The following is a 16,925-nucleotide window of genomic DNA, read 5'->3' as shown; positions in this document are numbered from 1 at the left end:
GTGGCACAAAAATCAAAAACAATCGTCGAAGCAGCATCGTGGACTGTGGAGACAAAATCATCTCAAAGCCTAAGAGGCGCTACTCAGCTACCCAGTTGTCGAGAGCACCGAGGTATGCACAAGCCTGGAGAGGCGGTACTCAGCTACCCAGTTGTCGAGAGCACCGAGGTATGCACAAGCCTGGAGAGGCGGTACTCAGCTACCCAGTTGTCGAGAGCACCGAGGTATGCACAAGCCTAAGAGGCAATACTCAGCTACCCAGTTGTCGAGAGCACCGAGGTATGCACAAGCCTGGAGAGGCGGTACTCAGCTACCCAGTTGTCGAGAGCACCGAGGTATGCACAAGCCTGGAGAGGCGGTACTCAGCTACCCAGTTGTCGAGAGCACCGAGGTATGCACAAGCCTGGAGAGGCGCTACTCAGCTACCCAGTTGTCGAGAGCACCGAGGTATGCACAAGCCTGGAGAGGCGCTACTCAGCTACCCAGTTGTCGAGAGCACCGAGGTATGCACAAGCCTGGAGAGGCGGTACTCAGCTACCCAGTTGTCGAGAGCACCGAGGTATGCACAAGCCTGGAGAGGCGGTACTCAGCTACCCAGTTGTCGAGAGCACCGAGGTATGCACAAGCCTGGAGAGGCGGTACTCAGCTACCCAGTTGTCGAGAGCACCGAGGTATGCACAAGCCTGGAGAGGCAATACTCAGCTACCCCGAGGTTGTCAGGAACACGGAGGTATGCAACTACCCCGAGGTTGTCAAGAACACGGAGGTATAGCCTGGAGAGGCGGTACTCAGCTACCCCGAGGTTGTCAAGAACACGGAGGTATCCAACTACCCCGAGGTTGTCAAGAACACGGAGGTAAAGCCTGGAGAGGCGGTACTCACAACTTCCAGCTCGGGCGTCAAGTGAAGTTGAGCCTGGAGAGGCGGTACTCACAGCTTCCAGCTTGGGCGGCAAGCGAAGCTAACCCTAGAGAGGGCAAACTCAACTGCCTAGGATGTCAGAAGCACCGAAGCAGAGCCTGGAGAGGCGGTACTCACAGCTTCCAGCTTGGGCGGCAAGCGAAGCTAAGCCTGGAGAGGCGGTACTCACAACTTCCAGCTCGGGCGTCGAGTGAAGTTGAGCCTGGAGAGGCGGTACTCACGCTACCAGAGTGTTCAGAAGCACGGAGGTATGCAGCTTCCGGCTCGGGCGACGAGCGAAGCAAAACCTGGAGAGGCTACTCAGCAATTTTCCACCGGAAGACACTACAAGTCGGAAGGATGGCCTTATTCCCCGGACAATTGGGTCAACTCCTTTACTTATCAACCGGTACACTAAAAGGCCGTTTGACTAAGTAAAGGGGGGGCAGCTGTAGACCCCTAAAATTGTCCGGGTCGGAAATAAGACTCGAAGACTCTCGAAGATCAAAGGAAAGTCAGCCAAAGGGACTCTTAGAAGACCGTGGGATGACAATCTGTAGGTTTAGAGGTCTTAGAGTAGCAAAAAATAAGAAAGTGGAGGGAATAAAGCCCAATACGGCCTCCCAAAAGTTCAGTACGGCCGTATTGAACATTTTAAACTACAATACGGCCGCACTGAACTCAATACGGCCGTATTGAAGTTTCTGAACTTCAATACGGCTGCACTGAACTCAATACGGCTGCACTGAACTTCAATACGGCTGCACTGAACTCAATACGGCCGTATTGAGGTTTTTTGAACTTCAATACGGCCGTACTGAATTCAATACGGCCGTATTGTAGTTCAAAACTTCAATACGGACCGTATTGACCCCCAGAGGCCGTATTGCGCCTCATCCCTATAAATATGACGTCAATTGGACGTCATTCTACACTTTTACACTGAGTTTTAACCCTCTTCTTGAGTATTCTGGGTTTTTTTGAGCAGTGCTCTGCCTAGAAATCACTCGGAGAGTTGATCCGACAAAGTTCTCGAGTTCTGAGCTTTTTGCTTGAGTCTCGAACTGAGTCGAAGGGAAATCCTCCGGATTTCCATAGTTAAAATTTTCTAGGAGGGAGCGAGCGGGCTTGTAGAGCGAGGGAACGCCAAAAAGCTTCCCAGTTTTACTTGAATATAAAAGCACGCTTCAAAGGTTTCTTCTTAAGACCTTCCTTTTACTGCTTTCTGTGTGTATATTTAACTGTCATCATGTAGATAGTTAAGTTATAATTCTTTAGAATAAATAGGGGTAATTTAGTAATTTCGCACTATTATTTTTAGAAATAATCTGTCATAGGGAACCCGAAAGGGGCGCTGTGGGGTGCTAACACCTTCCCCACGCGTAACCGACTCCCTTACCCGACTCTGGTTGTCATGGCCGAAGTCGATTTTTGAATCGATTGCCTTAAACTTCTTTTTCCAATGTTTTGAGTAAAACATTGGTGGCGACTCCATGAACCCTTCCTTTTTATGAAAACCGCTAATCCATGGAGGGTCCCGCTTGGGATTAACATGGATTGGTGAGCCTTTTAATAAAATTGCTCGTTTGACAAGGTCTCAGTTTGAGAATAAGTCATTCTAGCAATCCATATTTTTAAACAAATAAAAGAGTCCAACCATCCTTCGCGAATGCCGAAAGCCCGTTTCGGGCCGGTGGCGACAATCTTCTCTCTTCATTCTCTCATATTTCGGAGCCACCATTACCAATAGTTGTTTAATCTTCTCAAGTTGTATTAATTAACTGAGATTGGAGCATTTTAAGCTTCTCATTTCCCTCTGTCGACGTAGTTTCGAGATTAGGGTTTTCATTATCCCAAGTGATTACTACTGTGTTCCTAGTTCTTACTTATCTGTGAGAAATGATTTGTGGTTTATATATTGTTCTTTTTTGCTTTATGACTCTAATTGGATTTGGAGCTTTGGCACAAGAAGCAGTCTGATGTTATGCAATTCTTGTAGCGTGTGAGGTGCTAGGAGTACCGCCAGCAACCTTCTATTGTTCATTTGACAAGGCCAACTTACCCAGACAAGGCTCGCTGCCTGGGTTACAAGGCAAAATAGGTAAAGATTATTTTTGTTTGACATAACCTTTAGTGGTTTATATATCTGTGTTTATTCATCTGTTAATTTTTATTTTTCATTTTTGTTTTGTGGAAGTTGTGTTGTGTTATTTATTATTTATATTTTTTGTGTTGTTTTCCTTTATTTTTTTTCTTGGTGAATATTAGTTGAGTGTTTTTATCAATAAATAAAGGACATTCTTCAGTGGATGGTTATGCCCCAATATAGCTGAAGCAGAGTGGAATTTGTGTGTAATTCCTTTCTTATTTAGATTGTCTGGAAAATTGGTCATAAATGCTTAGAGAAAATAAACCTTGTGAATAAAGCATAATTGAGTCAGGAAAACTTTTTTGAGTAGAAGACAACAATGTACAGGTTAAGTTTATCCTGATGCATATGTATTTTTTCTTGTTGAAATTACATATTTTTAGATGATTGGATGCTTCCTGAGATCAGATGTACTAAAATGAGCAGTCGATCACTAGACTAAGCAAATTCCTTGTTTACTAAATTTGCTTGTGTAATTGGCCCACTCAGTTTTTCACTAAAGTAGTGAGAATTGTGTTTAATTCTTATTTAAATTGATTATATAAATGTGGCATAACTAATTGTTTAGCTATTTTAGAATTATGGTAAAACAAACCTTGTGAATTAATGCATAGTTGAGTCAGATAGGTTTTTATGAAAGTATCTCACAACATATGTGAAGTTTGCTGCCAATTTTTTTGGCGGGTAGAGAACTAGAGATAGGATAATATAATAGTGATGTGTATGAGTATGTTTGGATAAAGTCTACAATGGTTTTTAAGAGCTCCTCTCTACTTTTGTATTTTTAGTAAAGAAATTCTAAAAACATTGACTCCTCTCAACAATCAATAAAATATGAGTTTTGCTTCCTAATCCTATCCCCAAAACCTCGTCTCAACCTTATCCGAGGAAATCTGATTTGGATCATTTGAGATGTCTTCCAAAGATGGCTTGCTTTCAAGCGAATTGTCATAATGATGACTTACCATTGCTGCAGCCGGATCAGCAGCTACACTAAATTGAATTGCAGCAGCTGCTGCACTAGATTTCTCGATCATGACAGCAGCTGGAACTGCATGTAACTCCTTGACCTTGATCAATTGTTGATCATGTGCTGTAATCTCTGGAGGTTTAAGCGTTGCACCATTACCTGCAAACGGTGCAGATGCAGCAGCTACATCCATTGCACCGATCAGATTAGCAGCAAAAGATCCAGCACCAGCTGCACCATGCTACACCAAATCAGCTGCTGAAACAGGTGCCTCAGCCATTTCTCCAGCCAGTTGCTTCTTCTTTGTCTTTGATGCAGCTGGTTCACCTACTAGCTGACCAGCCTTAGAGTTATTAGTCACATTATTAGTGATCAAACCATCAGCCACATTTTGATTGCCAACCGGATCATCATCAGGTGATTCAGCACCAACTGCTGAATTTCTTCGAGGTACTTCACTGCCAACCGGTTTTATAAGAAAGTTTGCCTTATGTGACTACTACTCTGGTTTATGAATTATCATCAATAATTGTATGCCATCTAAACTCCTATAAAATAGCAATCCTTGCATTCATCATTGTAAGCAATCTTTGTTTGGCGACAAGAACTTGATAAATCTCTTTCCTTCAATCCGACAACCCTGTCTTTTCCACCTATCTAGTTTTTCAATAAGAGGTAATACTGTAATAGCAAATTTTAACTGTGTTTAATGTATTGCCAATGATTGAAAAGTAACAAAAAAACTCACGAGCCTAATTAATTAGACCATAATTGAGACAGTAGAGTAGCGCCAGTGGTAAATACTAAATAATAGTAGAAAGTTTGTTTATTTTTTGTGGTTTGTATGAACCAGGGGGTGCCTGACTTATCCAAGTATAGGGATGTGTACGAGCTAGGATTTGGATTGATAAACTTGGTTCTGTAGTGTTAATGTCGTCAGCTGGATGTGCTTCTATTTTAAATTTCACGTAAGTATTCTAGTAAGATTTAGGTAGTTAAAATCAAGATCTGATGTGATCTAATTCTCCCTATCTTATCCTTGTATTTCTTTTGTAATAAGGTGGATAGAATCTCTTATAGTCAGCTCTGCCAATATAAATTGTGTAATTCTGATCAATCAATAATAAGAAATATCTTTATTCTCCTAAAGTTGCAGTTAGGTAAGCCCAATGGACTGGTTGTCTACAGTGAAGGAGTTAGAATTGGCAAATGATGGTTTAGTTAGAACTCTAACAGATAGGCAGAAATAGACCAAAAAGATTTGGAGAAGAGTGAAAGATACTTTGAGAGGGAGAGATCTTAAGCTCTTGGAGTTGGAATCCTGAGAGGAAAATTCATATTCATTATTTGTCAATAAACTATGATTTAAGTAATAATATTAGTATATGTTAAAGATTAAAATGATAGTAAGTAGTTTAATTATTAATATAAAAATAAACAAAAATTTATAGACTTATTTATAATTTATATAGTTTTAGATTTAATTTTAATAATGGTGGTTTACTAATTTTTTAAATGAGTAAAAATCAAACCAAAATGTTTGAACTTAATATGATAAAATTTAATTTAATAATATTAATTTTTACTTTATATAGAACAAAGGGTTTGTTATTCATACCCCTTTTTAAAAAAAAATAAATTGAAAACTCTACACTTCCTCTTGTGGTATTCAGACCCAAGACATACATTAAACTTTAAAGGCGTTCACTTTCTCTTGTGGTAACAAAAGTAATGGCAATAAAGTAGGACTTTAGGTACAAAACATGGGAATTGACAATGTTGTGGAATCTAGAGTCTATAGTAATAGACATGATTATTTGAGGTTATGATATGTCAATTTTGTTTATTTCTCTATGCCTCTGAGCACACTCTAAAGCAGGACAATTATTTCTAGAAACTTTAGGATCACTTCGCCGACATGATGTCTTTAGGAACAATTCAAGTTGGTTTAAATTAACAAGCCCATTTCTGTGCCCTGCAGTTAACACCACAATGAAACAAAGTGTAAGGGACAACACCAGAAACAAACCAAGTACCTTAAGGCTTAAATTATTTACGTGTATATATAAAATGAGAAAATAGGTGATATATTGAAAATAAAAAATAATGTTTTACAGTCACTCAATCATAAACTATTAATTATGGTAAGTCATTTTCTTTTAAAATAAATATATAAATATGTCTTACTGACGAAATATCTGATTAGTTGAAATTAAAACTCGTTTACACTTTCTTAGCATAACATTAAGTTCAATAAAGATTACACAGTTTAGCCAACAATAATCTGAAGCACGGTCTATACTTTACCTTCAGGTTTGATCCTCAAGTGAGAATTGAGTTTTCTATGGAAAGTCTTTGTTGAATAGATAGACAAGAACTTGAAGCAGCAATTCTTCAACTTCCCCATTTTCCAAAGTAGATGGCAGTTTTTCAATGCCCTTCCTTGGAACCTCCATGTTTTATATGTACCGTGCCCTTTAATAAAATAGAAAACAAAATCATATGTGAATCCTGCCACAGCAGAAAACAACAAAGAAAAGGCTATGGCTTTCCTGATTTTTAGCCTTTTAAGTTCTGAAACAATGACTCGTCTCTACAATCAATAAAATATGAGTTTTGCTTCCTAATCCTATCCCCAAAACCTCGTTTGACCCATTGGTAAACTAAAAATGATAATATTTTGTCCAATTTAATTAAAATACACCTATAATTTTCTTTGTTGTTTTCACCTATAATTTAATTTTCATGTACAATAAGAGTTAATTTTTGTAAGGTTAAAAGACTACCTCCATTCCTATACATAACAAACATAGGATGAAAATCACACAGAATCAAGGAAATGCATTGGAACTATTAATTGTAATTAATATATCTTAAATTTAAATTGTATCACTAAAATAATTGTATAACATTTTCAGCTTTTCATTTTTATTAGAAATGTGTTCTTGATTTATGATTATGTAGGTTGTTCCTTTCAGTGCTAGAAAGACTATTGGTGGATCACCTAAAGGCATTGCTCCATTTCTACAGTTGTCACGTATTAGTGAGACTACTATTAAGAAGGTGACCCAAAAGGTATGTCTAAATTATACATGTCTTTGTCATCAAATTGTTAATGATTAAATTTCCCTAGTCCAAACTCGGAAAAAAAAATTCTGATATGAAGAGTTTTGGATGTTAATATTAATTAACTTTATGAAATTTATTGGGTTTTCTTTTTGAACATATATATTTTCTGTGTTTTTAATTTTTAACTATAAATCAATGAATAACATGATAGATCAAAAAGTTATGGATCGAAAATGGATGTTTGTTATATGCTCTGTCCTAAAATGATTCCTAATCAAAAAAATTCTTTATTGATTGAGTGAACAAAAACAAAGAATTCCTTGAATCCATAGTCTTAATTCTATATCACCAAATGACATACTCTTCTCAACTCGTATCCCCTTAAAAATTCCACTTATTACTAATATAACTAATAGACCTATCAAATAATTGTGGCCATGATAGGCACAAGTCTGTAAACCCCTTTTCTATAGTGTTGAGCAAGGTGTATTTTAGGGATTGATCTTGACATATTAAATAAATGTTAGATGTGGCATATTAACTATATCATGCATTTGTGATGTAGAATGGATCGTAGTTGGATGAATTCTAAAAGAATCACCAATGAGTATCAAAATGGAGTTGAACAATTTTTGGAATTTGCTCAACGAAATCAAGCAGATTTGAATAGGAAGTTTTATTGTCCTTGTGTTATGGGAGGCGACATACAATTGATGAAATACGGAACCATCTTATCTGTGATGGGTTTCTAACAAGTTATACAACATGGATATGGCATGGTGAACATAAAGAGATACAAACAGTGTCTCAAACTCAGCACGATGATGAAGTAATGGATGACCAAATAGAGGACATGATTCGTGATGTGGGACAAGAGTCTTTTCAGCAAGCACATTCACATGTGTATGATGATTTAAAAAGTGACTCGGAGACACCTTTGTTTCTTGACTGTATAACCTTCACGCGATTATCAGCGGTGCTAAGATTGATGAATTTAAAGGAAAGAAATGGTTGGAGTGATAAAAGTTTCATAGAGTTGCTTTAGTTGTTGAAGCAAATGCTTCCAAAAGACAACATTTTGCCGGACCGTCACTATGAGGCAAAGAAGGTTTTGTGTCCCATGGGTTTACAATACAAGAAAATACATGCATGTCCTAATGATTGTATATTGTACAGGAAAGAGTTTGAAGCAGTGCACAAGCGTCCCCACTGTGGGGTATCACGATATAAAGTAAAGGATGGTGGTGGTAATAATGATGAAGATATAGCAAATAAGGGGCCTCCAGCAAAGGTGTTATGGTATCTTCCAATCATTCCAAGGTTCAAGCAATTATTTGCTAATGCAAATGATGCAATGAACCTTACATGGCATGGAAACATGAGAAATTGTGATGGCTTGCTTCACCATCCGGCTGATTCTCCACAATGGAAAAAAATTGATGCTTTGTTTCCAGATTTTGGTAGTGAGGCAAGAAACCTAAGGCTTGGACTTGCTACAGATGGAATGAATCCTTTTGGTAACTTAAGCACCAACCACAGTTCATGGCCTATTCTCCTTTCACTTTACAATTTACCTCCTTCATTGTGCATGAAGAGAAAATATGTGATATTATGTATAATGATTGCCAGCTCAAAACAGCTGGGAAATGACATAGATGTTTACCTAAGTCCATTAATTGAGGACTTGAAAATGTTGTGGGAAGAATGGGTTGATGTGTTTGAAGGGTTTCGACAACAAACTTTCAAGTTGCGTGCAATGATATTTTGTACAATTAATGATTTTCCAGCATATGGGAACTTGAGCGGGTACAGTGTTAAAAGACATCACGCATGTCCTATATGTGAACAACAAACAAGCTACCTCCAACTGAAGAATGGAAAGAAAATTGTTTACACTAGGCATCGGAAATTTCTCAAACCTTATCACCCATATCGGAGATTGAAAAAAGATTTCAATGGATGTCAAGAGCATGAAATTGCACCAACACCCTTAACTGGTGAATAGGTTTATGATTTGGTAAAGGACATAAATGTTATCTTTGGAAAAACTCAAAAGAAGTCAACTGAGAAAAACTTGTGGAAAAAGAGATCAGTATTTTTTAATCTTTCTTATTGGTGCCACCTAGATGTTAGACATTTTATAGATGTTATGCATGTCGAGAAAAATGTATGTGATAGTGTAATAGGCACACTTTTAAACATTAAAGGCAAGACAAAGGATGGATTCAATGCTCGTCAAGATTTATTAGAGATGGGTATACGTTCACAATTACATCCAAGGTCAGAAGGTAAGAGAACATATTTGCCTCCAACATGTCATACTTTGTCAAAAAAGAGAAAATGAGTTTTTGTCGGTGTCTAGGAGGTGTGAAAGTTCCACAAGGATACTCTTCAAATGTTAAGAGCCTTGTATCATTGAGTGATCTCAAATTGGTTGGCTTAAAATCTCATGATTGTCACGTCTTGATGCAACAACTCCTACCTGTGGCTATACGTGACATTTTTCCAAATAATGTTAGAAGTGTGTTAACTCGTTTTTGCTTCTTTTTCAATGCTATATGTGCTAAAGTCATTGATCCTGATAAATTGGATGAGTTGGAAAATGAGGCTATTATTATCTTATGCGAATTGGAGATGTATTTTCCTCCAGCCTTTTTTGACATCATGATTCATTTGATAGTTCATCTAGTTAGAGAGATCAAACTGTGTGGCCTTGTTTATTTACGATGGATGTACCCAGTTGAGCGTTACATGAAGATTTTAAAAGGGTTATAGTAAGAATCCATACCGTCCAGAAGCATCAATTGTTGAAAGGTATATTGCAGAAGAAGCAATTGAATTTTGTTCAGAGTACATGTCTAAAGCAAAACTTGTAGGGCTTCCAAAGTCTCGGCATGAGGACAACACTGAACAAAATTCAATTGCTTCTTCTGCAATTGACAACAGTATATATTGAACAACACTGATGAGGTCCTCCCTTACATATCTGAACACCAAACTGTTTTGAAGAAAAATAACCCCAGAATGAATGAAAAATCATTGGTCAACGAGCATAACAATCCTATTGTGGCATCCACAAGTTATTATGGAGTCATTGAAGAAATTTGGGAGATCAATTATACTAAATTTAAAGTTCCTATTTTTAAGTGCAAGTGGGTTGATATTAACACAGGTGTGCGAACCGATGAAATGGGATTTACGATGGTAAACTTTAGCAAGGTGGGTCATAAAGAAGAACCTTTTATCATGGAAAACCAAGCTACACAGGTATTTTATGTCAAAGATCCCATTGATGAAAGGTGGTCCATTGTTCTCCAAGGTAGAAGTGTGCAAAATGTTGATGATTCAACAATTGAGTTTTGGGAGAGCCTTTCATTCTCAACACGTATGGCTACTAACAATGAAGAAATTGAGCGAGATGACGTTCATGCCATTCATAATGATCATGATGAAGGCATATGGGAAAACATTAATATCTAATTGTCGCACCTAAGTTATGTTTATCTTGTAGATTTTAATATTCTATTCATAATTTTTTCATGTTTTAATTTTATTTTTATTACTTTTTTTTAATTGACCTTGCTTCTTTTTTTTTGTCAAAACAGACACATGGATACTCCTGAAGACTCCTCTGATCCTACATTCCCTACTTTAAAGGCTATACCTAGGAAAAAAAGATCGCCAACACAGTTGAAAAGTGTAGCCCTTAAACGCATGAAGGGAAAAAAATAGAAATTGATGTGGATCCTAATACTGGGATAGCTTCAGCGCCAAATAATGTTCAATTTGAAAGTTATTTAGGAACCCTTGCTCGAGACAAGATTAGCATTTTAGTTCCTTCTTGAAAAGAAGTCCCACAGGCTACTAAGGATTTGATTTGGCAGGATATTTTGGTATTTCCATTACCTTTACATCATTTGACAGTATATCATTATTTGACAACTTTGTTTGATTAATTTAAATTTATCATTATTAATTGTTCAATTTAAATTTGTTTTGTAGAAGTCTATCAGATTGAGAATAATGCTATATTGATGAAAAAAATCCTTCAACATGTTTCTACAAGATTTAGGCAATATAAGTCTTTTCTTACCAGGGTTTGGATAAATGGGAAACAGAAAGGTAATAGTCCTTGTGATAAGTATAACATCGACCTTAAAGATTGGGAAAAATTCAAACAAATAAGGAATGACCCTAAATGGCAGTAAACTATGTTTATTATTTTTAAAATTTATAATACAACACGGGTATTTTTCTCATTATTTTTTGGTGTTATTCAATTATTGCAGGCTATAAGAGAAAAAGCACAGGCTATCTAGCAACATAATGATGCCCCTCACCTATTAACTCGTGGGGGTTATGGTCTCTTAGTGACAAATTATTCTAAAAATGAACTAAAGAGACTAAAGGAAGAAGCAATATAGTCTGGTGCTAGTCAGGATGTAGTTATTGATCCTCCACCTCCTCCTCCACGTCATAAGTTGTGGGTGATGGCTTGCACAAAAAGTTCAGGCCAAATGAGTTACGAGTCAGCTAACTAAATTGCTAAAAAAATTGTAAGTATTTTTTTATAAAATAAAACTATTTACCTATTTGCTCAAATTTTTTATTCTACGATATATTGTAAACTAAATTTGTTTATTGTAGAATGAGTTGGATGAGCAAGCATCATAGGGTTCCTTTATTCCCAACGGGCGTCAAGATATATTGAATACTGCCCTTAGAAGACCAGAGCATCTTGGTCGTGTTCGTACAGTTGGTGTTGGTACTACTATTAGTTAATACTATGGACGACGCCAGTCACAGGGATTATCCATAGCTAAATTAACTCCCAAGGATTTGGAACTCCTCGCACAACAAGTTGTTGCACAGCTCAAGAAAAATGATATCAGTAATACACAGACACAGGATGTTCCTCCAGTTCAAGTAGATCTGGTCCCTGGTAGTAGTAAAGGTAGTTGTCCAACTCCTTCAAGTGCTACTGCTGCGGCTGGTAATGCATTAGGGGATAAGCCTCATGTTGATATCTCTCATCTATGTGAGTTATGCATTGATGATATACCACCTCGTGTAGTGGCCATTGGTAGAGTTTATGACGGTAGTTCAACCATACACCATGTACCTCTAACAGCTGATTTGGTCAAGGTGGTTGTTGAGTTTGTTTGAGATTTTGATGCTCATGTTCCTATGCCTACTTGTAGACCCCTAAAATTGTCCGGGTCGGAAATAAAGCTAGAAGGCTCTCAAAGACTGAAGGAAGATCAGCCAGAAGGACTCCTGGAAGGCCCTAGGAGGGTTCTCTGTAGGTCTAGAGGTCTTAGGATAGCAAAAATAAGAAAAGTGGGAGGAATGAAGCTCAATACGGCCTCCCAGAGGTTCACTATGGCCGTATTGAGTATTTTGAACTGCAATACGGCCGCGGCGAACTCAGTACGCCCGTATTGAAGTCTTTGAACTTCAATATGGCCGTACTGAATTCAATACGGCCGTATTGAAGTTCAAAAACTTCAATACGCCCGTATTGACCCCAGGGGGCGTACTGCGCCTCATTCCTATAAATATGACGTCAATTTGACGTCATTGGACACTTTTCCACTGAGTTTTGACTCCCTCCTTGAGTATTCTGGGGTTTTTGAGCAGTGTTCTGCCCTAGAAATCTCTCTGGGAGTCGATCCGACGAAGTTCTGGAATTCCGAGCATTTAGCTTGGAGATTCGAACTTAGTCGAAGGGAAATCCATCGGATTTCCAAGTCAAAAATTATTTTTAGGAAGGAGTGAGCGGGCTTGTAGAGCGAGGGAACGCCAAAAAGCTTCCCAGTTTTACTTGATATATAAAAAGCACGCTTCAAGAGGTTTCTTTTCTAAAAATCCCTTCTTTTACTGCTTTCTGTGTGCATATTAAACTGTCATCATGTAGATAGTTAATTTATAATTGCTTAGAATAAATAGGGGTAATTTAGTAATTTTGCACTATTATTTTTAGAAATAATCTGTCATAGGGAACCCGAAAGGGGCGCTGTGGGGTGCTAACACCTTCCCCACGCGTAACCGACTCCCTTACCCAACTCTGGTTGTAATGGCCGAAGTTGATTTATAAAATCAATTGCCTTATCCCTTTTTCCAATGTTTTGAGTAAAACATTGGTGGCGACTCCACGAACCCTTCCTTTTTATGAAAACCGCTAATCCATGGAGGGTCCCGCTTGGGATTAACATGGATTGGTGAGACATTTAATAAATAAATTGGATAAGATCGACAAGGTCTCAGTTTGAGAACAAGTCGTTCTAATAATCCAATACATTTTCAAAACTAAAATAAAAGAGAGTCCAACCATCCTTCGCGAATACCGAAAGCCCGTTTCGGGCCGGTGGCGACAGATAGCGACTCCACTGGGGAAGCCTCGAGAGTCAGTCCCATTTAGTGACAGATTGTTTTTAACAAATAATAGTTAAAAATTACTTCGTTACCCCTCACTTGTATGATAACATGTTTATCTATTTGGCTTTAATAACTGTTGTATTTTTAAATTTACACAATTGTTTGAAATAAAAACTGCACACAAACCTTTGCACACAACAGTTCCCTCTATACCCGGGGGCATGAGTGATTAACCATAGGGAGTGGATGTTAGTACGGCCGGTTGTCGAATGGGTCTATAGGTGCCCGTAGACCGTTGTCGGAAAACATCACTCAAGGTGATAACCATGAACTTGAGTCCGACGGTGCGTTGGAGCTTTCCATCGACCTACAATGAGAGGAATTGGGTCCCTATAATGGGGGCACCTTGGGGGCCTCAGACCGGTGAGAACAGTTAGAACCACCTTGAATATGCACTTTTCTGCAGGATACCCCTACCTCGTGATTCGCTCGTGACTGTTCGTGGATGAGTGAATTGTTTGTGCATTGTTTATGTGAAATTGTATGAGCATACATTGCATTTCTTTAAACATACAACATTCCTTTTTAAAAATAAGAATAAATAGGAATAAGAATCTTCCATTGCATGGTGTTAACATCTACCTTCATCACATTCATGTAGGTAGTTTCCCTTTTCACCCAAAAAAAATACAAAAAACAAAATACCCAAAAAAAGGAAAAAAGGGTTATTTATCCAAACCAAGCAATATCATGCATCATCTTAGGGACATCCCGAAAACATGATAATGCTTAGTTCAATAAACACAATGCATGCATATTCAACCTCATCATCTCATATCATGCATTCTCATCAAAGATCATGGAGGGATCTAGATTTGCATTTCATACATCCCTCCCAATAAATCATTAATAAACATTAATAAAAAGAAAGAAATAATCGATGCGTATGTTTAAGATGGATCGCACGCCATTTGTTATTAAGTGTAAGCCAACAACCGCGCCAAGCGAGCGTACATCAACTCCGTTGTTGGTAATCAAGACGAGTAAAGGGGAAGGTCCAACACCGTTAAGGATCACTACTCCAAGGCCTTTTCCCTACGAATCAAATAAGGCTGTGCCGTGGATATACGACATCCATTCTTCTGCCGACAGCGATATTTCCAACATCGCTGGACTTGGGGGCATGACTAGGAGTGGCAGGATCTACACTCCCGAAGATCTTCATGATAAAGCCCCCAAGAATAAAGAAAAAGAAGAAAAGAAAACCGAGGAAAAAGAATCCGAGGAGGAGACAGACGAGCTGTTAAAGTTTATCCGATAGAGCGAGTACTCCATCGTGGATCAACTTCATAGGACGCCCGCAAAGATTACCCTATTGTCGTTGATCCTAAGCTCCGAACCGCATCGACAAGCTCTGTTGAAAGTCTTGAACGAGGCATATGTGTCGTATACCATCTCCCAAGACAAGTTTGAGGGGATTGTTAGTCACATCACGGCTAATGATCACCTCACTTTCACCGATGAAGAGATCCCCGCCGAGGGACCAAATCACAACAAGCCCTTGCACATCTCTGTAAAGTGCAAGGAGTATCACATCGTAAAAGTCTTGGTGGATAATGGATCTTCCTTGAATGTGATGCCTAAAAGAACTTTTGATCAAGTGGCAATCAAGGGAGTCCAATTGCGCCCGAGCAACATGATCGTTCGAGCCTTCGATGGTTCTAAAAGAGAAGTGGTGGGAGAGATCAATCTTCCAATCCAAATTGGACCCACTATCTTTAATGTCGAATTCCAAGTGATGGACATTACTCCCGCATACAGCTGTCTCCTCGGCCGACCTTGGATTCATGATGCGAAAGCTGTACCCTCTACGCTCCACCAGAAAGTCAAGTTCATAGTGGGTGACAAACTGGTGACTGTACAAGCTGAAGATGACATACTCATCAGCAAACCATCCACCATACCTTACGTGGATGCAGCGGAGGAAGCTTTAGAAACCGCCTTCCAAGCATTGGAAATCGCCAATGTCGAAACGTTTCCCCGAGAAATGAAGAAGGTAGCCTCCATGCTCACCAAGAACGGATACTTGCCAGGACAAGGATTAGGCAAGGACTCCCAAGGAATCCCGGAGCTACCCATTATCAAGGATAATCCGGGGAAACAAGGGTTAGGATACAACCCTTATAAAGATCAAAGGACGAAGAGAAACCAAGATCCTTCTCGACGTTCTTTAAGCCAGATCTTTAGGAAGGCCAGTTCACAAGCGTTAAGGCCGGTCGTCGTCGTCAAGTGTTTTTCTCCTTCCGATAGGGATGTATAGACCTGATGACTATTAGAGATTACTCCTCGGGGACAGCCCGACCCCCGAGCCTCGATAGGGCACATGTTTTCCACTATGATTATAATAAAATCATTCATTATTATTTCTTATTGCTTCTTTTCTTGCTTGCAATAAATTCTAAACCACATTATTTAACCCTGTTTGAATGAACATAAGTGAGGTTAAAATCGTCTTAATAATCAATAAACCCACATCATTTTGTGTGGAAGTGTGCACGAAAACTTGGAGCACCTTTCCTTGGCCTCAATAAGTGCCGTCATGGATAAAAAGAAATCCATTCAGGACAAAAATCCTAAAAAAAACAAAAAGCTCGGCAGGAAACCCAAAAAGGGAACTGCGCAAAAATAAGAGCAAAAGACCCGCTAGGAATCCCACAAAAGGGTGACCTAGGCAAAAATTAGGGTTACAAAATAATGAACAAAAACAAAAGCCCGCTAAAACTCCACAAATGGGTGTTTTAGGCAAAAGTTAGGGCAATCAAAAAACAGAATAAATCCATGATGGTACCACCAACTGAATTCAACAAAGGGGCTCAAGAAAAGCTATCCAAGTTGTCAAATCACAAATGTTAATAACCAAGACGTGCTTAACTTCATAAGTGTTTGATCAAACAAGCCTAAACACTTAAGCCTACCATTGGCCAAGCCATTCTTACAAAATCTATTTTTCAAAAAATAAATAATCCCCTCTAAAACACAAACTTTCGAAAAAAAATATCCTTTCCTTCTTTTCTCTCTTGTCCCAAACGATTTTTGAATAATCTAGTGGAAACATGGAGATATAGTAGTCAATAGGAGGGTTGACACATCTTCTAAAGGAAAGGGAAATCATTTGGTTGATGACACCAAATCTCAATATAACATGCATCATTCCTCGGTTACAGAAATCGGCAGCACACAGCCCGTCTAGAGGAATGACAAAAATCCAAACAAAAACGCATCGGTTAATTCTTTTGAAAGATAAATCAAATAGAATTAGGTGCATCATACTTCATACATGCATACAGATGATAGGTGTAATGGAAGATCACTTATTCTCTGTTTATTGAAAAAAAAAAAAACAAAAAAAAAAACAAAAAAAAAAACAAAAAAAAAACAAAAAAAAATATATATAAACTT

At 38.4% G+C, this 16,925-nt stretch overlaps 1 protein-coding gene across 1 annotated transcript; it reads left to right on the top strand.

The window, feature by feature from the left end:
* The first annotated feature begins 6,616 nt into the window (after nt 1-6,616).
* Nucleotides 6,617-10,665, top strand: LOC145955718 (uncharacterized). Its single transcript, XM_083070794.1, has 2 exons — nt 6,617-7,094; nt 7,654-10,665. Exon 2 carries the CDS (start codon nt 8,146-8,148, stop codon nt 9,091-9,093), a length of 948 nt encoding a protein of 315 aa, XP_082926920.1. The 5' UTR covers nt 6,617-7,094; nt 7,654-8,145; the 3' UTR covers nt 9,094-10,665.
* Nucleotides 10,666-16,925: the final 6,260 nt, after the last annotated feature.

This window comes from Cajanus cajan, chromosome 3, assembly GCF_000230855.2.
Source record: "Cajanus cajan strain Asha chromosome 3, NIPB_CcT2T_4, whole genome shotgun sequence".
NCBI classification, from domain to species: Eukaryota; Viridiplantae; Streptophyta; class Magnoliopsida; order Fabales; family Fabaceae; genus Cajanus; species Cajanus cajan.
Note: the sequence above shows the minus strand (reverse complement) of the source record. Positions and strands in the feature narration are given on the sequence as shown.

Excerpts from the sequence above, each read along its gene's own strand:
- LOC145955718 (XM_083070794.1), top strand. The coding sequence starts at position 8,146 with ATGCTTCCAAAAGACAACATTTTGCCGGACCGTCACTATGAGGCAAAG.